At 40.1% G+C, this 24,696-nt stretch overlaps 1 protein-coding gene across 6 annotated transcripts in view; it reads right to left on the bottom strand.

The window, feature by feature from the left end:
• The window catches only part of UHRF1BP1L (UHRF1 binding protein 1 like), a 97,664-nt gene extending 74,052 nt beyond the window's left edge, over nucleotides 1–23,612 (bottom strand). For 3 of the 6 annotated variants that reach the window (XM_036250730.1, XM_036250729.1, XM_036250728.1), the window contains exons 1-2: nucleotides 23,316–23,513; nucleotides 12,366–12,514 (exon numbers count right to left, since the gene is read on the bottom strand). Coding sequence is in view for 3 of the 6 variants with exons in the window: in XM_036250727.1 (XP_036106620.1) it covers nucleotides 23,316–23,359 (44 nt within the window). In the remaining 3 variants the exon portion in view is untranslated. Of the gene's footprint in view, nucleotides 1–12,365; nucleotides 12,515–23,315 lie in introns of all 6 variants that reach the window. The other 3 variants (XM_036250726.1, XM_036250731.1, XM_036250727.1) reach the window with 2 other exon arrangements.
• Between the last annotated feature and the right edge of the window lie 1,084 nt (nucleotides 23,613–24,696).

Below are 24,696 nucleotides of genomic sequence, written 5' to 3'. Positions count from 1 at the left end.
ATGCATCTATGCATAACCAACGGACACAGACATTGTGGGGAAAGGCAGGAGGGAAGGGGTCAATGGGGGAAAAATGAGGAACATCTGTAAAACATTCAACAATAAATATAAGTTTAAAAAAAATGTTCAGGGCATTTTATTATATTTTCAAAAGGGTGTAGGTACTCAAAAGGCCAAGAATCATTGCCTTAAAGAAAAATAATTAATTTTAACTATTCAGAAAATAAATTATTTCAATACGGTGATTTGACTTTTAATATAATTATTAAATTAAGTTAACTTGTTATTAATAAACAAACACCTCTTAGGGTGGCTACCCAGCTACCAGTGATTCTGTCTTCCCAGAGAAAGGCTACAGGCATAGGGACAGGTACAAATCTAAGACATTTTAACATACTTCCTTGGTTACAGCTAATAGATCTGGAAGTTGACAAGGCTTCTAGGCTGTTTCTTTCTTTCCTTCAAAATTTGAAACTAAAGCACTACTTTAAGAATGAGATGACAAATTATAAAAGAGTACATTGAGAGAGAAACACAGATCCAATGTTTTAGAACTTAAAGGTACCAGAAAGATTCTTCCCCCATCATGTTCCATTCTCCCCAACTGGGCTGAATTCAAACACCCTTTGAACAAGTAAGTGAAAGCACCAGCTTATATCTCTAAACTGTATGTCCCTACAATAATTAAATCCTCATTGCATATGAAGACATATTACAAGAAGCAATATCTTTGTGTAAGGAAATTTAACAGCTTCCGCTTGGATTTATTCAAAACAATATTTCTAGAAGAGAAAAGTACCTTACAACCACATGTCAAAGTCATACAAGAGAGGATGTTCTTGGAGAGACTTCCCAAAGTCTGACAGACTGCCAAGTCCTTTGGCTGGGAATATCAAGTTATTAATCTGTAACTAACTGCATCCTTTCACAGTCCATGGGCTTCATCATGAAGCCATAAAAATCCCTCTAATCGAAACTAAGAAACAGATAAAGTTTTCCTGAAGAAACCCATGTGTCTCATTTTCTCCCTTACCCAACACCAATTTTTCACCCAAGTTGTATCTCCTTTAATCTGGCACCCTCCTCTTGGGGCTAGCTGCTTTCTTGCCCTACTCTATGCCTCATTATCTTCAGGCTCAAAAGTTAATTAGTTATTTTCAAAAAATTTTATATAAGCTAGGTCAAGCTAAGTTACAATCTAATACACACATATAATTGAAACAAAAATTTCACAAAGCAATAGTTTAATACAGTCTGACATTTTCTATTCTCTTTCATTCTTTTAAAATGGTGATCACAGCCTGGCTGGTGTGGCTCACTGGTTGAGCACTGACCCATGTACCAGGAGGTTGCCAGTTCGATTCTCAGTCAAGGCACATGCCCACGTTGTAAGCCCAGTCCCTAGTGGGGGCCATGCAGGAGGCAGCCAATCAATGTTCTCTCTCATCGATGTTTCTATCTCTCTTTCCCTCTCTAAAATCAATAAAGAAATATTTTAAAAATAAAATGAAATGGTGATCACAACCTACTACAATAATTTCACAAGGCAAGCTATGACTCACAGTTTAACAAACAATATATAAGAAATACAATACATCATGACCAATAAGAAATATAATACATCATGACCAAGTATTTATTCTAGGAATGAAGGTTGCTTTAACATTAAAAAAATCAACTAATGGCCCGGTCAGTGTTGCTCAGTAGTTGAGCGTTGACCCACGCACCAAGACATCACCAGTTTGATTCCTGGTCAGGACACATGCCCAGGTTGTGGGTCCAATTCCCACTGAGGGCATGCAGGAGGCAGCCAGTCAATGTTCTCTCTCATCGATGTTTCTATCTCTCTTCCTCTCCCTTCCTCTCTCTCGAAAAGCAATAAGGAAAAAAAAAATCAATTAATGTGCCTGGCCAGTGTGGTTCAGTGACTGACATCAAGCCATGCACCAAGAGGTCACCGGTTCAATTCCCAGTCAGAGCACACGCCCAGGTTGTGGGCCCAGTTCCCAGTGGGGAACATGCAGGAGGCGGCCAATCAATGCTCTCTTTCATCGATGTTTCTCCCTCTCTCTCTCTAAAATATCAATAAAAACATATTTAAAAAAAAATAACTTTACAATGGAGAACCTGACAAAAACTGTATCAGCCAGGTAATCAAGGTCAACATCAACAACAGGAAGACACATTGATACCATGTGCCATTGACATAATAAAAATGCACTTAAACTCTGTGGTCTTCTTGTCAAAAATTCATAATCCATGATCCCATTCCAATCATGAAAAAAAAATTAGACAAATCCTGACTGAGAAATACTGAACAAAATAGCTGATCAATACTATGCAAAACTCGCCCTGGCCGGTTTGGCTCAGCGGTTAGAGCGTCGGCCTGTGGTCCCGAGAGACCCGGGTTCAGTTCCCGCTAAGGGCATGTACCTCGGTTGCAGTTTGTCCCCGGCCCTGGTTGGTCGTGCGGGTGGCAGCCACTCGATGTGTCCCTTTCACATCGATGTTTCTCTCTCTCTTCCTCTCTCCCCCTCCCACTCTACCTGAACAAAAAATAGAAAAATGTCCTCAGGTGAGGATAAAAAAAAAAAAATAAAAAAAAATACTATGCAAAACTCTCAAGGTCATAAAAAGCAAGGCAAGTCTGAGAAACTGTGACAGCAGGTAGGAACCTGAAAAGACATAATGACTAAATATAATGTGGTATTCAAAATGGAATCTTGGAACAGAAAAAGGACATGGAGTAAAAGTCTATGGGAATCTGAATAAAGGATGGGCTGTAGTTAATAATAATTTATAAATGCTGGTTCACAGTTGTGACAAATGTACCATACCAAAAATGCTAATAGGGGAGATGGGATGCATGGTACATGAAAACTCTCTGTACTATCTTTACAACTCTTCTGTAAATCTAAAAGTATTCTAAATTTTTAAAAACTCATTTAGTGTCCTGGCCGGTTTGGCTCAGCAGTTAAGAGTGTCAGCCACGGACCAATGAATCTCAGGTTCGATTCCGGTCAAGGGCACATATTTCAGATATATATAGAGAGAGAGGGGGGAAAGAGAGAGAGACAGAGAGAGAAAATCTTGAGCTTGGCCAAAATTTCTTTAACATGCACACAAAAAAACAACTAATAAAAGGGGAAAAAAAATCAACAAAATTAAAAACTGTGCCCACCAAAGACTTTGTTATTAAAGAACAAGCCACGGAGTAGGAGAAAATATTTACAAAACCTGTTTGAAAAAGGACTTGAATCTACAATATAAAAAGAAGTCTTACAACTAAAAAATAAGACAATCCATCAGTAAAATAGGCAAAAGATTTACCAAAAGACATATGGATGTCAGACATGCACACGTAAAGATGTACAACATTACAAGTCAACAGGGAACTGCGAATTAAAAACCACAATAAGATATCACTAACTTATCCACTACAACGAGTAAAATTATTATTATTATTTTTATTTATAAAAGAATAGTTCATGTGGGAAATGTATGCATAAGAGAAAGAACACTGTTTTACTTTTTTAAAAAATCCTCACCTGAGGATATCTTTCCATTAATTTTCAGATAGAGTGGGAGGAAGGGGGGAGGAGAGAGAGACAGAGACAGAGACAGAGACAGAGACAGAGACAGAGGTATGAACTGCAACCAAGGTACATGCTCTAGACCAGAATCGAACCCAAGACTCTTTGGTCTTTGGGCCAATGCTCTAACTGCTGAGCCAAACCGGCGAGGGCACAATGGGTAAAATTAAAAAGACTAACTATATAGCCCTAGCCAGGTGGCTCTGTGGGTTAGAGCCATCCTGTATACCAAAAAGATTGCGAGTTTGATTCCCAGTCAGGTCACATACCTAGGTTGTGGGTTTGATTGGGGGGGGGGGGACTGACCAACCACACACAGTATTGTTAAACATACTAAGCAAGTAGAATTCTCATATACTTGCTAGTGAGAATATAAAACGTGCCTACAACCAAGATTACTCTATCCTGCAAAGCTGTCATTTAGAAACAATGGTCATATAAAAAGTTTCCCAGACAAGGAAAAGCTAAAGGAGTTCATCACCACCAAACCATTATTATATGAAATGTTGAAGGATCTTCTTGAAGAAAAAGATAAAAAATATGAACAAACAAAATGAATACATACCTATTGACAATTGAATCTACAAACAAAATGAACAAGCAGAACAGAAACATTCTCATAGATACAGAGAACATTTTGTTGGTTGCCAGATGGGAGGGGGGTAGGGGGAATGGGTGAAAAAGATGAAGGGATTAAGAAGTACAAATTGGCCCTGGACGGTTTGGCTCAGCGGGTAGAGTGTCATCTGCGGTCCAGAAAGACCAGGGTTCGGTTCCCGCTAAGGGCATATACCTTGGTTGCAGTTTGTCCCCGGCCCTGGCTCGGTCATGCAGGTGGCAAGAACTTGATGTGTCCCTTTCACGTCTATGTTTCTCTCTCTCTCTTCCTCTCTCTCCCTCCCACTCTATCTGAACAAAAAATGAAAAAATGTCCTCAGGTGAGGATAAAAAACAACAACAAGAAGTTCAAATTGGTTGTTAGACTGACAAAAACAAAGGGAAGGGTGGTCGAGGGGTGGGAAGAAATAAACCAAAAAACTTACATGTATATATGCATAACCAATGGACACAGACAACAGTGTGGTGAAAGGCAGGAGGGGGGCAGGAACGGGGAGGAGGGGTTCAATGGGGGAAAAACAAGGAACATCTGTAATACACTCAACAATAAAGATAAGTTAAAAAAAACTCAATACAATTAAAACATACCTCCAAATGTAAGAAAAATAGAATATAAAATGTGTACTTTGAAGCCAGTCTGGCAAAGCTGTTCAGTAGTTTCTTAAAAAGTTATATATGTACTCACATATAATCCCACCATTCTACTAGGTATTTACCCAAGAGAAAGAAAAAGCATATGTCCTGTCTAAGACTTATACACAAACATTCATAGAAGCTTTATTGTAATACCTAAAATCTGAAAATAACCCAAATGACCATCAACAGGTGAAAGGGTCAACAAGCTGTGGCATATCCACAATGGAACATACACAGCAATAACACAGAATGCATAAAACCAAAATAGATTAGCTATAAAATAATTATGCTGAGGTGAAGAGGTAAGGAAAAAAATTACACCATATGATTCATTTATGGAAAATGTAAACTAATCTAAGCAAAATAAAATAGATGACATAACAATAAAAGACAGGAAGGAGAGATTACAAAAGGGCATGAAAAAACTTGAGGGCATATGTCAAAATTTCATCAAATTGTACATCTTATATGGGTGCAGTTGAATGTGTATAAATCAATTATGTTTCCCCCGCTGGTGTGGCTCAGTGGTTGAGTGTCGATCCATGCACCAAGAGGTTGCCGGTTCGGATTCCTGGCCAGGGCACGTGCCAAGATTGTGGGCCAAATCCCCAGTGGGGGGCACGCAGGAGGCAACCAATTATCAATGTTCTCTCTCTCATTGATATTTCTCTCTCTCTCTCCCTTCCTCTGTCTCTAAAAACCAATAAAGAAAAAAAGTTTTAATCAATTATGTTTCAATTAATCTGTTTAAATAATACATATATTGGTTATACAAGATTGGTTGATTTTCTTTTTTATTTATTTTTTTAGCACAAAGGAAGGAATGTGCTATTGCAATTAGTAATACTCAAGCACTTGCTTGGGTTAGGAATCTCCAGATTATATATAAGAGAAAAAAGTGTGGAAGACTTTTAATACTTTATAATCATGTTTCTTAATTTGAAAAAAGTATTTTTTAAAAACTTATCTTTATTGCTGAATGTATTACAAATTTCCCGTTTTTACATATTACAAATATAATTAAGCCAAATAAACTCTGTACATTGGGTACTGGGAATGCTCCCAAGAAAGGGTAATTTATCATGAGCACATCTTGATATATATATTCATTTGTGTATATATATGTATGTATGTATATACATATAAGAGAATGCACTAGTTAACTCAATACAAAAAAATAAGAATTTTTAAGATAAATGAATCATAGTTTTTTGAAAACTACACCATTGCATTTGTCATCTAAAAAGATTACAAACAGGGACTTCCGGTCAAGATGGCGGCGTAGGTAAAAGCGGTATCGCATCCTCCCACAACCACATCAAAGTTACAACTAAACTACAGAACAACCATCATCCAAAACCGCCTGAAATCAAGCTGAATGAAAGTCCTACAACTACGGAATTAAAAAAAAAAAAAAAGCAGCTACATCCAGACTGGTAGGAGGGGCGGCGACACCACGGGCTGGTCCCACACCCAAGTGTGGCGGATAAAAATCAGGAGGCTCCCGCGGCTGGGAAGGTCCTTCCTGAGGACTGAGGGGTCCCCGTCCCACACCAGGTGCCCCGCTCAGGGTTCCAGTGCCAGGAAGAGAAGTCCCCATAACTTCTGGCTGGAAAACCCAGCGGAAACTGAGGCTCAGGGAGGCTGATGCAGCTGGAGCCCCAGGCAGCTCCCTAAAGGGCCCGCGCACGGATTTATCGGACTCTCTCCCTCTAAGCTTGGAGGGGAGGCAGCTCGAGGGGCGCCAGAGACATACAAGGAAGAACTGAGCTGTTTAGCACTGGAGCGAGGGCTGGAGAGGGGGCTTCCTCGGGAACAAATGTGCCGTAAGAGGCCTTTGTTCCTTTGGTGAGCCCTTCCCGGGAGCCGCAGACAGAAGCCATATCTGGGACTCCAGCAACCTGGCTCACACTGGGAGCCCCGCCCTGCTGACTCCCTGAGGCCCCGCCCCGCCCCACACAACTTTCAAGCCCACCCAAGCTGTTGCCACTTGCTTAACCATAGAATTGGCTGGTCTTGGATCCTGCTTCAGGTTTTTCCTAAATTCTTTCAAACGAGCAGCATCTGGTCTCAGCGAGCCCCATACCCTCTCATTAAGTAATACACAGAAACAAACACAGGGAGGCAGCCAAAATGAGGAGACAAAGAAACAGGTCCCAAATGAAAGAACAGAACAAAACCCCAAGAAAAGAACTAAGCGAAATGGAGATAAGCAACCTAACAGATGCTGAGTTCAAAATACTGCTTATAAGGATGCTCAATGAACTCAGTGAGGGCCTCAAGAGCATAAAAAAGGACCAGTCAGAAATGATCGATGCACAGTTAGAAACGAAGGAGGCTTTAACTGAAATAAAGAGTAATTTATATAGCTTCAATAATAGAGTACGTAAATCCAAGGAGCAAACCGTCGATTTGGAATATAAGGAAGCAAAAAACGCCCAATCAGAACAGCAAAAAGAAAAAAGAATCCAAAAAAATGAGGATAGTGTAAGTAGCCTCTGGGACAACCTCAAGCGTGCCAACATTCGCATCTTGGGGGTGCCAGAAGGAGAAGAGAGAGAACAAGAAATTGAAAACCTGTTTGAAACAATAATGGCAGAAAACTTTCCTAACTTGGTGAAGGAAACAGACATACAAGTCCAGGAAGCACAGAGAGTTCCAAACAAGATGAACCCCAAGAGACCCACACCAAGACACATCATCATCAAAATGCAAAAGGTTCAAGACAAAGAGAGAATCTTAAAAGCAGCAAGAGAAAGGCAGATAGTTACCTACAAGGGAGTTCCCATTAGGCTGTCAGCTGATTTCTCAAAAGAAACTTTGCAGGCCAGAAAGGAGTGGCAAGAAATATTCAGAGTGATGAAAACCAAGAACCTACAACCAAGATTACTCTATCCTGCAAAGCTGTCATTTAGAATCGATGGACATATAAAAACTTTCCCAGACAAGAAAAAGTTAAAGGAGTTCATCACTACCAAACCGTTATTATATGAAATGATGACGGGTCTTTTTGAAGAAAAAGATAAAATGTATGAACAAACAAAATGGCAATGAATACATATCTATCAACAATGGAATCTACAAACAAAATGAACAGGAAGAACAGAAACATTCTCATAGATACAGAGAACATTTTGTTGGTTGCCAGTTATGAAGGGGGTTGGGGGAATGGGTGAAAAAGGTGAAGGGATTAAGAAGCACAAATTCATTGCTAGACTGACAAACCTCAAAGGGAAAGGGGTTGAGGGGTGGGAAGAGATAAACCAAAGAACTTATATGCATAACCAATGGACACGGACAATAGTTTGGGAAAAGTTGGGAGGGGGGCGGGAGAGGGGAGGAGGGGGTCAATGGGGGAAAAATGTGGAACATCTGTAATACATTTCACATCCAACAATAAAGATGTGAAAAAGAAAAAAAAAGATTACAAACAACTTTAAGCCAGTTAGAAACAAAACTGAGGCCCTGGACGGTTTGGCTCAGCGGTTAGAGCGTTGGCCTGCAGTCCAGAGAAACCCGGGTTCGGTTCCCACTAAGGGCATATACCTTGGTTGCAGTTTGTCCCCAGCCCTGGTTGGGTTGCGCATGTGGCAGCCACCCTTTCATGTTGATGTTTCTCTCTCTCTCTCCCTCCCTCCCACTCTATCTGAACAAAAAATGGAAAAATATCCTCGGGTGAGGATAAAAAACAAAAAACAAAACTGAGTAGAGCCATAGGTAGTCTTCATATTAGCAAAAAATATCAAATAATTTTAGAATTTGAGCACCTAAATAGTTCTTCTAATCCAAAGTCCTAAGTTTATAGTAGAGAATGGGAAGCCCAGAGAAGCTGAGCTAACTGCTCAAAGTTACATCAAGGTAGGGCCAAAACTAGAATTAAATTTGTACAATTTTAACTTAAAAAGTATTTAGGATCAATTACCATTCCATTATCATACTGACCACATTTCAATGCAACTGAACATTTACCAGACATTATAGAAGTATATGGCAATTCTCACCCTCAATGTCAATTTGTGAGGCTTATTAAATATGTAAGGCATAAGTATTATTATTTTTTAATATGTTTTTATTGACTACTTAGAGAGAGGGAGGGCAAGAGGGATTGGCTATTTCCTGCATGCCTCCCACTGGGGATTGAGCCCACAACCCAGGCATGTGCCCTGACCGGAAATTGAACTGGTACCTCTCAGTCCATGGGACAACGTTCAATCCACTCAGCCACACTGGCCGGGCATAAGTATTATTATTTTTTAATGAAGACTACAGTGTTAATGGAATAAGAATCAAGGAAGGTTTTGAGCATTCTCAATTTACAGAGTTTTTTGGCTTGGTTATTTTGTAATATGCATGTAAAGAAAATCAACCTATCTTGTCTAATCAGTTTTTCCACAAAAATGTTTAAAGAATGGAAGAGACTGAAACCGGTAGCCCGTGAGCTGTTTCACCCACAGATATGTTTTGTCTGGCCTGCATAGCGTTTCTAAAAACCTGAATTTGTGGCTAATATTTAAACTGGGTGGCCCTTTGCCCTGCCAGTGTTGCCAGTGTTGCCAGTGTTGAAAGGTTTAATTCCCTGTTAGGGCACATACCCAGGATGCGGGTTTGATCCCAGGAGCAGGTGTGTGCGAGAGGCAAGGGATCAGTACTTCTTTCCCAGATTGATAATTTTCTCTTTCTCTTTTCCTCTCTTTCTAAGGGTGGACCTTATACTGAAATCTGGGTTTCAGAATTTTTGAAACATTGGAAGATCTGACACACACATCCTTCATAGCAAAAATTGAGCACTAATTAGGCTTGGCAACTTAGATAAGTAAGACATAATTACTGCTTTCGAAGACCTCAGAATTTGTCATTACAGACAAGCACATAAACAAATCATCACAGTACATTAAGTTCTTACTATGTGCCAGGCACTGTGGGACAGATACTACAATAAAAATGAAATAGGGTAAGATGAAGGCACAAGAAAAAAAGGTGACCAATTATGTTAAAAAGAATACTGCTTTGGGAAGGCTTTAAGAAGGGGGCAGCACTTGGACGTTTTTAAGAGTTAGAGTTTTTAAGAATAAGAGTAAGGTGAACAGGGCAGAGGAGGACATTTCTAGCAAAGCAGCCGCATGTTCAAGGTTACAAAGTTCACATACAGTAAACAAGGATGAAATACAAGGTATCAGGTAGTTTAAAAAGAAATGATAAGCCTTGAAAAATGGACTGGAGCCAGATCATGAAGGACTCTTGTTATCCCATGTCAAGAAATGTGGGTTTCATCCTATACCGTAATATTGTTCCCAAAGTGCCAGTAAGAAGACTGCTCATGATTCAAACCAGGTGGGAGAAGAAATAAAAAGGGAAAAGCTATATGACAGCTGACCTCTCTAATTACTGACTCAAATAAAGGAGCTCTACTTTTGTCTATTTTATGCAGTCAAGTTCTATTCTAACATTTTTTGGACGAAAAAATCTACTGTTATAAACAAACTTTTTTAAAAGCTTAAACAGGAACCATTAAAAGATTTTTAGCAAAAAATTAAATGATAAGATTAGCATTTTGGAAAGATCTTTCTGGTAACAGTGCCAAGAATGAAAAGCAGAAGTATGAGACCAGAAGGAAACAAGAATAATTAGTTGCAACAACGGATGCAAGAAATTATGAGTTAAATCTGGGTTGTGACAACAGAGATATTCAAACATTATTGATATCAACTTTGTGCTAGGTTCAGGAGAAAGAACATAAATTCAAGAGTTATTTAAATAAAAAGGAATCAATCGATTAAAATGAGAAGGTAAAGAAATTACCAAGGCCCTGGCTGGTTTGGCTCAGCGGTCCTGAGAGATCCGGGTTTGGTTCCTGCTAAGGGCACGTACCTTGGTGGCAGTTTGTCCCCAGCCCTGGTTGGGGTCGTGTGGGTGGCAGCCACTCGATGTGTCCCTTTCACATCGATGTTTCCCCACCACCACCCCCTACTCTATCTGAACAAAAAAAATGGAAAAGTGTCCTCGGGTGAGGATTGGAAAAAAAAAAAAAAAAGAAATTACCAAGGAATTAAGTTTGGTAGGTGACTTGAATAAACTTATGAATAGCTGTGGTTTAAACTTAGAAAAAAATCATACCTCATCTTCAACAGGCTAAGTACAAACTAAGCCAAAAAAGATATGTAAGGAAGTGCAATCTAGAAAAGCAAAGAATTACAGTTACGACTATAGTTTCAGGAGCAAAGTCCCAGAGGATTTGCTAGAGATATATACAAAATTAGAACCATCTTTGAATGCCATTATAAACAGCAAGTCCTTAATTATCAATATCCTAGAGAGAATTTCAAAGGTTTCACTAACGGTCTACCTAAAGTTAAAGCGTAGAGATCCAGATATTCAAATGATAGCATGGAATCAAGGCAGACAAGAATACTGAAAAATAATATGTCATCATACCTATAAAATTGCTTGCTAACATATGGCCTACAAGTTTATCAATTGTCCCATTACTCGTAGAATCAGTATGTAATGAGTCGCACAATTCCATTCATGGTGATTCTTTAATTACCAACTTCTTTTTTTTCTTTATTGATTTTAGAGATAGAAGAAGGGAGAGAGAGAGAGAGAAACATCGATGAGGGAGAACATTGATTGGCTGCCTCCTGCATGCCCCCCACTAGGGATTTGGCCCACAACCTGGGCATGTGCCCTAACCCGGAATTGAACTGGCTATCCCTTGGTGCATGGGTTGATGCTCAACCACTGAGCCACACCAGCCGGGCTAATTACCAGTTTCTTACTAGAGTTTTAGAATAGGTTCAAAATATTTATGTGAATATATTTTCCAAGCATTAGAAGTGTTCAATGATATTGAGCTTCTAGGTTTTTCATTGAGTCCTAAATTAAAAGAAATTCAATGCCATTTCCAAATGAATCTGGTTTTATAATATAATTGTTTTCCCTGATAATGGATTTTAAAAAGAGACAGGGGAGAAGAGAAAGTAAGACTGGGATGGGGAGCTCTTACATTGTTCAAAAATAAATCCTGTTTTCACTGCTGTTCATGAGAGTTATTTCAATTTCCTTAATAAAGATTGTAATCAACCTTAATAAAGATTATAATCAACATTAAGTACACAAAATTAATTCTTAAGTCCTTCAGTGAGGGAACTGATCAAAACTCTTCATCAAAAGAGCCTTCATACCTCATTAATTACATTACACTATGAAGCCTTACCCATTAAAAAATAGATCAAATGCTAATTACTATTTCCAAGTATCTGACTCTACATTATAAAACTCTTCTCTTGGCAACATCAGAAAGAGCTATTTATAAGTGCGTTGCCAAACCTTACATATTAGAAAAGACACTCTAAGAGAGAATTGCACAGGCCTGTAGCTACATAGTTTACAAAAACCAAACACAATTGGCATCTGACTAAAACAATAAGAATTAGAAATTATTCTCTATCTTTAAGAGGGGCATAATAAGTGCTCGCATTTATAAAAAGAAAACAAAATCACGGGGAAAATAATTATTACCTGAGGGCAGGGAATTTCAGACAAAAGGCCCCTAATTCCTGGTGAAAGCAAGTAGTCAGTTGCCAGGGTTTCTTAGACTCCTCTGGTACTCATTTGGGTGATTATGAAATTCACAACACACCAATCTCCACCACAGCCAGCAGGTATTGCTGCAAGGAATAGGTACACAGGGGACACAGAAGGGAGCAAGTTTAAGGGAAGGAAGAGGAAAGGAATGATATGATAAAAATATTTAGCTGTGATTCACTTTTAAAAAATATAGTTGTATTTCACACTGAACTAACTAAAGGTAAACACTGCTAAATTCAAAGATAAATGAACCATTTATGATTTGCTCATTCTCCTTACCACTGGAATTACTACTACTCTATTAAATTAATACGTATTTTTTTAAATTTTATGTTAAAATGCTAACAAAAATGAGATATCTATATTGTACAGAAGTTATACAAAGACTGAACTGTATAATTCAACATTAAATAAAACCAATTAGGACAAGCACTCTAAAAGACACAATCTACAGATACAAATTGTCAAGTTAACTGTCAAAAGGCCCATTTAAAACTATAATCCTCGCCCTGGCCAGTTTGGCTCAGCGGTTAGAGCATCAGCCTGTGGTCCAGAGAGACCTGGGTTCAGTTTCCGCTAAGGGCATGAACCTCGGTTGCAGTTTGTCCCCCGCCCTGGCTGGTCGTGTGGGTGGCGGCCACTCGATGTGTCCCTTTCATATTGATCTCTGTCTCTCTCTCTCTCTCTCTCTCTCTCTCTCTCTCTCCCCCTCCCTCCCACTCTACCTGAACAAACAAACAAAAATGGAAAACGTCCTCGGATGAGGATAAAAACAACAACAACAAAAAAAAAACTATAATCCTCACTTCATTTCATAGAGAATACTAGAGTAAAGTTACCTATGAAAAGTAACCCCCAAACCAAAGAAAGATCCAGCAATAAACTACATTTATATACTCAAAAGTACATTGGAGTATAGTATTTCTCTGGAAAACAGTTTTGAATCTAAATTTTCTGGATATGAATCAACTTTTTAAACCAGCCAAAAATGGATTCAGGACAACCAATTGATTCCCTATGTATTCTATGAAGACCAATGTATTATAAATTTATTTCTCCAGTCAACTAAATATGTTTCTGAACAACCACTGCATACCACAGTACTGTGGTAGATGTTAAAGATACAATGGCGAACAAGACAAGCATAGCCACTGTTCTCAGGATTCAGAGCCTATCAGAATGATTATGCCCTTGAAGAGATAACAATCTGCAGAATTAATAAATATGAAGCTTTTCTTTTAATAAAACGAACAATATATTTTAAAGCAAAAAAAAAAAAATCAAAATGAAGATGCCTGTGAAGACTAGCCTAGTTCAAGTTGCCTATGGAAGTTGTACAAGTAAAATGAAGGTAGAGAGGATGCCCTATCCTGAAGGGACAGGGACAATTTGGCTGCAGGAAATAGTACAAAAGGAGGGTAAAAAAGCAGGGTGGGGGAAGGAGTATAGTATTGGAAAACACTGAAAAATAAAATTGCAGCCAAATTTGGACGACCTAAGTCACCCTTAATGTCTCTAAATAGTTGCCTTAAATACTCCTTTGGTATGCACATTACAGTCAAAGAAAACAGATTTAATAACTATCCATTTTACATCACTAAGCTGTCACTTATGTGCTTTTATTTCATTACTGCTTTACAATTTTCTCTGAGACTTAGACCACCTCCATGTCATTGTCTCTACTTCCTTTAAAATTGCAGATAGTGCCTGGCTGGTATGGCTCAGTTGTTGAGCGTTGACCCATGCACCAAGAGGTCGCCAGTTCGATTCCCGGTCAGGGCACATGCCCAGGTTGTGGGCCAAATCCCCAGTGGGGGGCACGGAGGAGGCAGCCAATCAATGTTCTCTCTCATGGATGTTTCTCTCTCTCTCCTTCTCTCCCTTCCTCTCTAAAATCAATAAAGAAAAAAAAAGTTGCAGCTAGTACTCTGTGCCTCTCTCAAAAAACTTATATTCTATCTTAAATTCTATTTAGTCACTCATCTACCCTATTGTTGCCAGAAGACATTCCTAGCTTTTAATTTTATTTATATATTTTATAGAACCTTCCTTAAGTACTGGTCGAAAATATAAATGAATGACTTATTAGGATATTTACAATATTTCTTAAAGATAAGATAAACCTTACATATTATAGATGCCCCTTCTTACTTAATTTATATAGAGAGCATCACAGCAAAAAAAAATTTTGGAGCAGAAACTCAATTTATTATCTAAAAATATACTTTTAATATCTGAATTTTCTGATATTTCTACATTCATTCTTAAATATTAATTCCTAACAATAAAATTACAAAACGTTTACAAATAGACAATAGTAGATAAAAACAACAATTGATGCTGTGCTAGCAGTGACAAAAGAAGACAGATATCCCTCTCTTAATGGTATTTTTGGGTAAAAAAAAAAAAGAACGTATATAAATAAAGTTAAATCTTAAAGGATAGACTAATATGGAATTCAAAATTTCTACACTACATTCATTTTGTCTGGAGAAGTCTCAAAATAATAAGCCAGTAAATTATCAGATAGATGAGCAGTAAGTCTAATGTCTGAAAAATCAAACTAACAAAAAATTACTATATCCTGAATCATATTTGCTTCAGCTCTCAATTTTGTTTTAATAACTTGGTCTTGATATGATAACTGTTAATATTTCACTCATGGAAATAGTCATTAAGTCTTCTACTTGTAACATATTCAATCTGAGCTCCAGTTACTATTATCAACTGATTAAATACCCAAATATTAAATAGAAATATTAAATTACTCATCCTAAATAATATAATACGCAGAATTTAAAACATGTATATCTGATAAGAGAGATAAGAGATCAACTTATTTAAAAATGTTTACAATGGAAGCTGCAGTATTAAGGCAAAGTGCAATACTGCAATGAGTAATACTGCAAAAAAAAAATTGTGCAGGTAAAAAGAAATGGGTGGAGAAATTTTGCTTCCACAATTTCAAAGAACTGCTGAGTCAAAGGATCTCCAAGTTATAAAAGAATCTTCTAAGGGATAGTGCAGCACTATGGTGAAACACCATAAGAGTACTAAGGGAAATGTTGAAAACTAAATAAAAGAAAATCAAGCCATTAGGTGCAAACAGCAGCCTGAGCCGGTAGCATAGAAAAATCAAATTAAAAGGGTGGTGGATCAGTGATTTAACCACTCGACACCACCTGTCAAACTTTAACCTTAGGCAAGTGACACACATCAACATTTTAATAATTACTTTCTCACAGACATGGGCAAATCTCTTCTGATTCTATAATGGTGATAGTACATCCAGTGGACCAAGTAACCACCTCTTTTCACCTGAAGTCTTCAAACCAATCTCCTGAAAGTAACTTTTGCAAAAATCAATATCTGGTTTTATATGAAAATCAATGTGAAAGAAACAGGCACCTGCTTGCTTTCAGATACTTCTATATAGTGCACTTAATAGCACCTCCCCAAATCCACCCCTTAAAATTCTGTATTGCATAAACCAAAGGATAACCACACAAAAAACACTGACATTGTTGCCAGACTAAAACTGTAGTGCGAATTAGTTCACAAATAAAAGGGATGTTCACAGATATCTGAAAAGTATTCAGATCAATGTATCCAAAACCACACTCCTGATCTTCCATAGGTCTGCTCCTCCTGCAGTCTTCCACTTAGTGAACAACAACTCCACCCTGTCAGCTGCTTATGTCAAAAACTCTGGAGTTATCGACGACGACTGCTCTTTCTTTCTCAATCACATTTTCTATCAGCAAAGTCCTGTGATTCCATCCTCAAAATACATTTAAAACCTGACAATTATCTCAACAACTCCACACTTCCACCTAGGTCCAAGCCAGTATATTTCTCATCTGGATAGTTAACACTTTTAATTGAGCTCCTGTTTCTGCCCTAGCTCTCCTATTATTTCCCACATGGCTGCAGAGCGATCCTTAGCTCCAAACCTTCTAGTGGATTCCAATCTCACTCCGGTAAAAAGCAAGTCATTACAAGGCCCCACAAAATCTGGTCTTTGACCTCATCTTCCTCTACTCACTTCACTCCTCACTCCATGTCACCTGTATTGGGGGCCTAGATATATATAAAAAACAACAAGCAAGCTTCTACTTCTGGATCTTTGTATTTGCTTCTACCACCTCTTTGAGATCTCTTCTCAGATATCACCTTCTCAATTAAGGCTTCTGGAATCAACAGATTTAAAAGGGAAAAACCCCACCCTCATCTCCATGCACTTCCTATCCCCCTTCCATTTTTTTTTTTCCAGTAGCACTTACCACAAACTGATACAGTGAACTTTATTTATTTTATTTACTATCAGCATCCAAATGTAAACATTTAGAGATCCTACTCATGCTTATTATGCCAAAATGGGAATTACTGAAGTTTCCCAAGAGGTGAGACCACATCTTACCCATCTTTGTATCTCTAATACCAAGTGTTCAGGATCTAGTATACACAAACTTTCAAAAATTACTTACAGGGCTTTATCATAAAAGTGGAAGATGTAAATAATTAGCCTATCAATAACTATATAAAATTATCATTTAAGAAAATAAATTGACAGTCTAAATACTCTATGTTGTATTTCCTTTTAAGAATATCCAGTAATTCAGCAATTCACTTGCACAGCCTTATCTGACGCCATGTACTAAACTAGGCCTACTGCACCTCTAAAATTTTAAACTTGAATACAGCACTTTCAGACAAAACCTCCAAACCTTCCAATTCTCTCATTTGTTTTTCTCAACTTCTCTTCCACCTAGATAAAATTCCCAACCCCTGGATGGTCTTTCCTTTTCTCTTGGGCTATCAGCTGCTGCCCTCCTCCTTCCTTCCTTACACGATCTAAGCCATCCTAGCAATACACTGGTGAGGCAATCTAAACTCTGTCATTACTTTGCCATTCAGTCACAAGATTCTGCCAAGTGCTCAACCCTTCCTAATCTCCTTAACAACTATTCCAAATATTCAGCGATCTTCTCAGGCCACCTTCCCTTTCTATTTGTTCCTACCCCTTAGTTTAGGGAACATGTCTTGCTGAGATGTCAGGTAGTTGCTCCTACTTAGCTCCTTGGAGTTAGCCTGTATCCAGTCCCTTTCCAAGACTGGTTCTCTAACTTATCCATCAATTCTGTGGGATACTGACATCATTCCAATACATTACTTTTGTATTTAAGTTAACCAGAGTCCCTCTGCAGACTTAGTATTTCCACCCCAGACAACTGCTCCTGAACTCTGACTTTAAAAACCAAACTGATAACCAGACATCTTTGGTGATCATGGTCTTTTGTTTGGAATTCCTTATTTTTTTAAAATCCTCACCTGAAGATATTTTCCTATTTATCTTCAGATAGAGTGGGAGGGGTGGAGGAATGGCGGTGGGGAGAAACATCAGGACCCTGACCAGGGCCAGGGACAAACCGAGACATGTCCCCTTAACCAGAATTGAACCCAAGACTCATTGGTCCCGCAGGCCAAAGCTCCAACTGCTAAGCCAAACCAGCCAGAGTTGGAATTCTTTATTAGCAGTCACCTCCTGGGATGAAGTTAAAGTTCCTCAACATAGGAAACAAGGCCCTCTGACATCTAATTTAGTTCAGTGCCTATTAAAGACAAGCAAGCCTGACTTAAACTACTAGTTCTCCCCATAACCATATCTTTGTTGTACTTATAATCCTTTGCCATTGCTAACTGAACCATGAGGTTCCAGGAGCTGCCTAGTTCTTGCCCTTCCTCTTATTCTGTGACCCACTCCAATAGCTTTTGGTTACATTTACCTTTTTTACCCAAGTTAGAGCAGGGTTTTGTTGTTTACAGACAAAATAACCTTCACTAGCACAGCAACCCTAGTTCAATCATCTGACCCCCACATGCATACACTTTATTTATTAAATATGTTTTTACTGATTTTTTAGAGGGGAAGAAAGAGAGACAGAGAAACATCAATGTGAGAGAGAAACATCGATCAGCTGTCTCCTGCATGTACCCTGACCAGGAATCAAACCGGGACCTCTCAGTCCATGGGACGACGACACTCAATTCACTGAGTCACACCGGCTGGGCCACATGTGTACCCTTTAAACCAGTTTCTCAGCCTCAAAACTACTGACATTTGGACCAAATACTTTTACTGTGGGGGAATGTGCTATACATTGTAAGATGTTTAGCAGTATTCCTGGCCTCTAACCACTAGACTCAGTATCCTTAACCCCCACCTCCACCACCCCAGTTAAGACAATTAGAAATGTCTCCAGACACTGCCAACTTTCCCCAGAGAAACAAAATCACCTCTGGTTGAGAACCACTACTTTAAACTATACAAAGGCTCCACTCAGGTGTGGTGTATGTCTGTCCTGCCAACTCCCACCCACCAGTAAACATTGTGCCCATTACAGTATGCACGGAGCCAGAGGGGAAGAGGAAGCATTTATAGCTGAATCTTCCCTACCCCCTTTTCAGGTCCTGACTTAAATACACCCTATCTTCCAGCTACTATTCCTCGCCCCAATCCTTCGCCTTTGTGCCAGCATGCATGCACTACACACACACAGTAAAAGATAATGAGGTCTTGAGCTGAAAGGTAGCTTCTGCTCTTATTTCCTTCCTGATACTTGTTATAACTTTTCTTTAGAACTTTCCATCCCCCTGTGAAAAAGGACACTTCTAGGAAACCTTCCAAAGCATATTTTGTGCCAAGTACAGTATGAAAGATCAGGGTAATTTCTCCTTCAAAGACTTCCTGTTCCATTACTCTTAAATGTAACAAATCCAACCTCCACCACACACCACACACAAATGGCCTCCTCTCTCCCTCCCTTCTTCTCCCTACCCCTATACCTATAAGTTTCAGATCAGCTCCAAGTATACAACTGATTTTATTAACAATACAAGAAATGCTTAGGATAGAAACTAAACAGTTAGGCAAGGAACAAGTATATAGATTTAAACATCTGAAATAGTTCAGCATTTACTCAAAGCCAGTTTCTCATGCATCTATATCCAGGTAACACTGGTTTTCGTTTTAATCTTATAATTTCACCATACTTCAATCTCAAGGCTCAGAGTAAGCGTTCTCTTTATTCTGTTGGTTCCCAGATAGCCTTCTTCCTTACTGAAAGATCTCATAGCAGGGGTGGGGAATGTCTGGTGGCTCTCAAAATCAATCCAGCTAACATCACATGCCTCACCAAATTAGCCTAACCAAATATAGCAGGCTAATTTTTCTTTTTTAAAGCACCTTCACTTTATTTTATTTATTTATTTATTTTTTATCCTCACCCGAGGACATTTTTCCATTTTTTGTTCAGCTAGAGTGGGAGGGAGAGAGAGAAACATCGACATGAAAGGGGCACATCGAGTGGTTGCCACCTGCACAATCCAACCAGGGCCGGAGACAAACTGCAACCCAGGTATGTGCCCTTAGTGGGAACCAAACTCGGGTCTCTCTGGACCACAGGCCGATGCTCTAACTGCTGAGCCAAACCGGCCAGTGTTAGCAGGCTAATTTTTAAGTTGATAATTTTGTATAGTCCTTGAATTATGTTATACATATCCAAATGGCCCTAGGCAGAAAAAAGGTTCCCCAGCCTTGAAAGGGTAATTTTCCTAGTCCTTCCTTTCCAGAACACCATAAACACCACATTTATTTAATGATTCAATTACCCATTGCTTCCTAAACACCACAGGTAAATTATGATAATATTGGTGGCATAGAGTCTTTCTTCAGTTAAAAAAAAAAAGGCAATATGAGGAGAGTCAGTTGATTGGTGCCACTCATCCATCCATTCATTCAAAAAAATAATTGTTGTCCTGGCCAGTGTGGCTCAGTTGGTTGGAGCTTCGTCCCACGCACCTAAACATGGCAGCTTCAATTCCTGATCATGGAACATACCAGGTTTCTAGTAAGAGAGGCAACTGATCTTTCTTTTCTTTTTCCTCTTCTCTTTCATTCTTCCTTTCCTCCTTTCTTTCCTTTCTCTCTCTCTCTCCTTTCTTCTCTCTAAAATCAATGAAAAGCATATCCTCGGATGAAGATTCCTTTTCTTTTTTTTCTTTATTGATTTTAGAGAGAGAGGGAGAGAGAGAGATAGATATATTGATTAGAGAGAACATGGATTGGCCACCTCCTGCATGTCCCCCATTGGGGACTGGGCCCACAACCTGGGTATGTGCACTGAACGGGAATCAAACCAGTGACCTTTTGGTGCTTGGGTCGAGGCTCAACCACTGAGCCGCTCGGGCCGGGCTGAAGATTTCTTTAAAAGGTAGTTGTTGAGTGTACATTACGCTAGACTCAAAACAAAAATCCCTGTCATCATGGAGTTTACATTCAAGTGGAGAAGACAAACAGCAAATATATAATATGACATATAAGGATGAATGCTATAGAGAAAAGTGGTCAGTCAGGTAAGGACTGCTTGGAGAAGGTGCAATGGTTACATCCTCTGGCCATATGAAATGTCTATTATTGGGAGGTAATGTGTTTTATTTTTTAATAAATACTTTCTTTTTTTAATTTTTTTACTTTATTGATTTTAGAGAGAGAGGAAAGGAGAGGGAGAGAGAGATAGAAACATTGATGAGAGAGAACATCCATTGGCTGCCTCCTGCATGCCCCACACTGGGGATTGAGCCCACAACCTAGGCATGTGCCCTTACTGGGAATCAAACTGACCACCTCTTGATGCATGGGTCAAAGCTCAACCACGGAGCCACATCGGCCCAGCAGGAGGTAACGTGTTTTAAGTGTTTCCTGTTAAACTATATTAAACTGTTTCTAGATCATCACATCAATATAGTGACAACTTCATTACTAGATAATCTGTAAAATTAAGCTTGACCTAGGTAATTTCAAAAGTTTATCCCTACTTGAATAACTATTATTTACCACCTTATTTCATCCAATGTCATCCTTTAGATTTATAAACATCATAAAGATGACAGCAATAGTTGTAAGATTAACCAAGAATATGAATTTGATACTCTTCAGTCACCTGAGTTGTTTTGAAATATGAAATAACTAAAAACTCAAGTGTTTCAAAAACTCATCTCTGAAAAAAAAAAATCCTCATTACTGTTTACAACACAGATAGAAATTATACAAATTCTGAATATGTGGGTGTTGTCTGTTTTGTGGAGTAAACCACTACCTTGGCTATTAATTTTTAAAGAGTTCTTCTCAACTTTTCTACAAGAGAATTAAACTCTAATGCTCTAAGGCACTCACTGATTGAATGAACTTTCCTCACTTGCATTTAGAATGGAACTATGCACTATCATCCTTGGGAGAGTGAGAAAATAAACATTCAAATCATTGTCTCTAAGTCTGAATATTCTTGTGGATCTAAGTATAAGAAAGACTGAAGGACATCTGATTAAGTCAGACATTACCTAAATAATATAGTAAAAATAAAGATAAAACCTTGTTCCAAGCCCGGTCAGTGTGGTTCAGCAACTGAGCATCGGCCCATGCACCAAGAGGTTGCCAGTTGGATTCCAGGTCAGGGCACATGTCCAGGTTGTGGGCCAAATCCCCAGTAGAGGGGTGTGCAGGAGGTGGCTGATAGATGTTCTCTCTGATTGATGTTTCTCTCTCCCTCTCCCTTCCTCTCTCGTTAAAATCAATGAAGAAAAAAAAATTTTTAAGAACGTTGTTCCAAACTAAGTTATTCATATGGACCTATGTACAATTCTAAAAGAAACTTTTTAATTAATGGCAATATTAAGAAATGTATATTGATAAATGCTGCTTTAATTTGTTATAAAAAAAAACACACATTATCTCTTATTCAATGTTATGAGGAAAGTATTTGCTGAATCACAGAAATATTGATTTTGTTCCCCAATATATAACCTGTGGTATACAACAACCTGTAGAAGCAAGAATTGCATTACTATACAAGTATATCATTGTACACAAGTCTTTTCCTACAATCAGTTAAAAGTAACCATTCACTGACAAATAACAGAGAAAAGGATCACAACCAAGCACTTTGGATTGGCGGTTAACAACTTGGATCCTACATTTAGCCTGTGTCTTGAGACAAATATGGAGAAGCCCGGAGCAACAAACAAACTGCCAGCTACACTGAGTCATGTTTCTGACTAAAACCGCTGATGAAATGGAAAGAACAAGTCTTGGGTTTATCACCACAGATGTTGACTCCGTGAATTTATAGGTCTGGGATTTTTTTAAAAAGGCAACAACAACAAAATGTTTTGTAAGAACGTCGTGGGGGCTAAAACAACTCCAGAAAGAACTCGCCAAAGCCGGGACCTCTGGCTATTTATGTAAAACAAATCCTAGCTGTGCAAACGGGCACACCCTCCGAATCAACGGAGCGGAAACAGCGAGGTGCGGTGACTTCGGAACAATAACAAGGTTAACATTTCGCCCAGAACACAAGCCTCGGCCCGCAGAGTCCGGCGCGCCAGACGCCCTGGGCTAACGGAACCCTCTGCTCCGAGGGCACGCGAGCACCGAGCGGGGTTCATCCTGCCACATCACGCAGGCACCTGGGTGACCCCAGGCCACCTCCAGTCCCCGCCGGTCCGCCCAAGGTGTTCCCGGGACTCCCCCAGACGCTGTATCGAGGGCGACCCCAGCCCGCCGCCTCCCCCGGCCGCCCTTCCCGCTTCTCCAGACCCGGCCGTGGGAGAACCGGTCCAGGGGAGAACCCGTCCGGGGGCTCGCTCGCGAGGCCAACCCCAGGCGCCGCAGGGGCGGGAGATACGGAGCCCCGACTGGAGCCGGCAGTCCACGGGTCGCCCCCCGCACGGCGGCCCGTCCCCGCCGTCCCCGCCGTGCCCGAGGCCGCGGGCTGCCCGCCAGGGCGGAGGCGGACTGGCTCCCACGCCGAGGCTCTCACTGACCTGGAGAGGTGCTTCAGGATCTGCTTTTTGATGAGCCCAGCCATGGTGCCGGGGCGGGAGGCGCCGCGCGTTCTCTCGGCTCCTCACTGCCTCCTCTCTTCGTGGCCGTTTCCTCTTTGCCCGGGTTAATCCGGCCGAAGGAGAGGTGCCTGAGCGCTCACGCCCGGGAGAGACCCGAGGCCCCGGCCGAGGCCACAGCCGCCGCCGGTGCCGCTGCCTCCGAGGACCGGGAGCATCTCGATCAGGCCGCCGCAGACGCCGCCTGCGCCATCTTGGCTGCAGCATCACCTAAGCGACCTGGGGGAGGGCGGGGGCGATATGGGCTCCAGGAGGGGCGGGGCGAGCGGGGCGGGGACGGGGCGAGGGGGCGGGGCGAGGGTGTTGTGGGCGGAGCAACTCAGGTTACGGGCAGGCGCGGAAGGTTCGTTGCCCCATCACCAGACGTTCTGGGTGCTTTGACTTCCAACCAGAAGCCTTGGGCTTTAGTTCTTTTCTCTACCTGTTATTCTTCCTGTTCCATCACTAAGTCTCCTACCACATCCTACTTCTCTTTTTCATTTCCTCAGAATTTGCTCCACAAACTTCTCTGCTTGCTTTGCTCTGTTCGCCTACTCTGCTGCCTTCATAGTCTTGCCTCAATTTCTTTTCCTTTTCTAAGATATTTTGCTTTCCTGGCTAAATGCTGTAATGTTTCTTCTGGTGATTTCCAGTCCTAAGGGAAGTATAAGTTGACATCGTGCCCTAATAGAGTGCAGAACCTGGGAATTAAAAAGCCTAAATTCGCCCTGGCCAGTTTGGCTCAGCGGTTAGAGCGTCGGCCTGCGGTCCGGAGAGACCCGGGTTCAGTTCCCGCTAAGGGCACGTACTTCGGTTGCAGTTTGTCCCCGGCCCTGGTTGGTCGTGCGGGTGGCAGCCACTCGATGTGTCCCTTCACGTCGATGTTTCTCTCTCTCTCCCTTCCTCTCTCTCCCTCCCACTCTATCTGTACAAAAAAGAAAAAATATCCTCGGGTGAGGATAAAAAAAAAAAAAAAGCCTAAATTCAAGTCTTGACTAGTATTTTCTAGCTGTGTTAACCTATAGAAAATAACTTTCTTATTTTTACTCTCAGTTTAATCAACTATAAAGTGAGTTAATAGTACCAGCCTTACCCACCTCACTAGTGTATTGTATCTAAAGAAATAAAGATGTAAAATTTCACTTGAAAATCTCTGTAAAAAGGAAGGAAATTGTGGAAATAACAGGGAGAACTCTTACAGCTCTGCAGCTTCACCCAACCCCAAACCAACATTTTTTCAGAGGTGAAAATGACCACCCAGTGATGTCTAAAAGAGGAAGAGATATTACACTACCTCTGAGGGATGTTTTGGGGAGATATGTGG

The sequence above is a fragment of the Molossus molossus genome, unplaced genomic scaffold (assembly GCF_014108415.1).
Source record: "Molossus molossus isolate mMolMol1 unplaced genomic scaffold, mMolMol1.p scaffold_m16_p_10, whole genome shotgun sequence".
In the NCBI taxonomy this organism is placed as follows: Eukaryota; Metazoa; Chordata; class Mammalia; order Chiroptera; family Molossidae; genus Molossus; species Molossus molossus.
The sequence above is the reverse complement of the archived record's forward strand: the minus strand, read 5'-3'. Positions and strand labels throughout refer to the sequence as shown.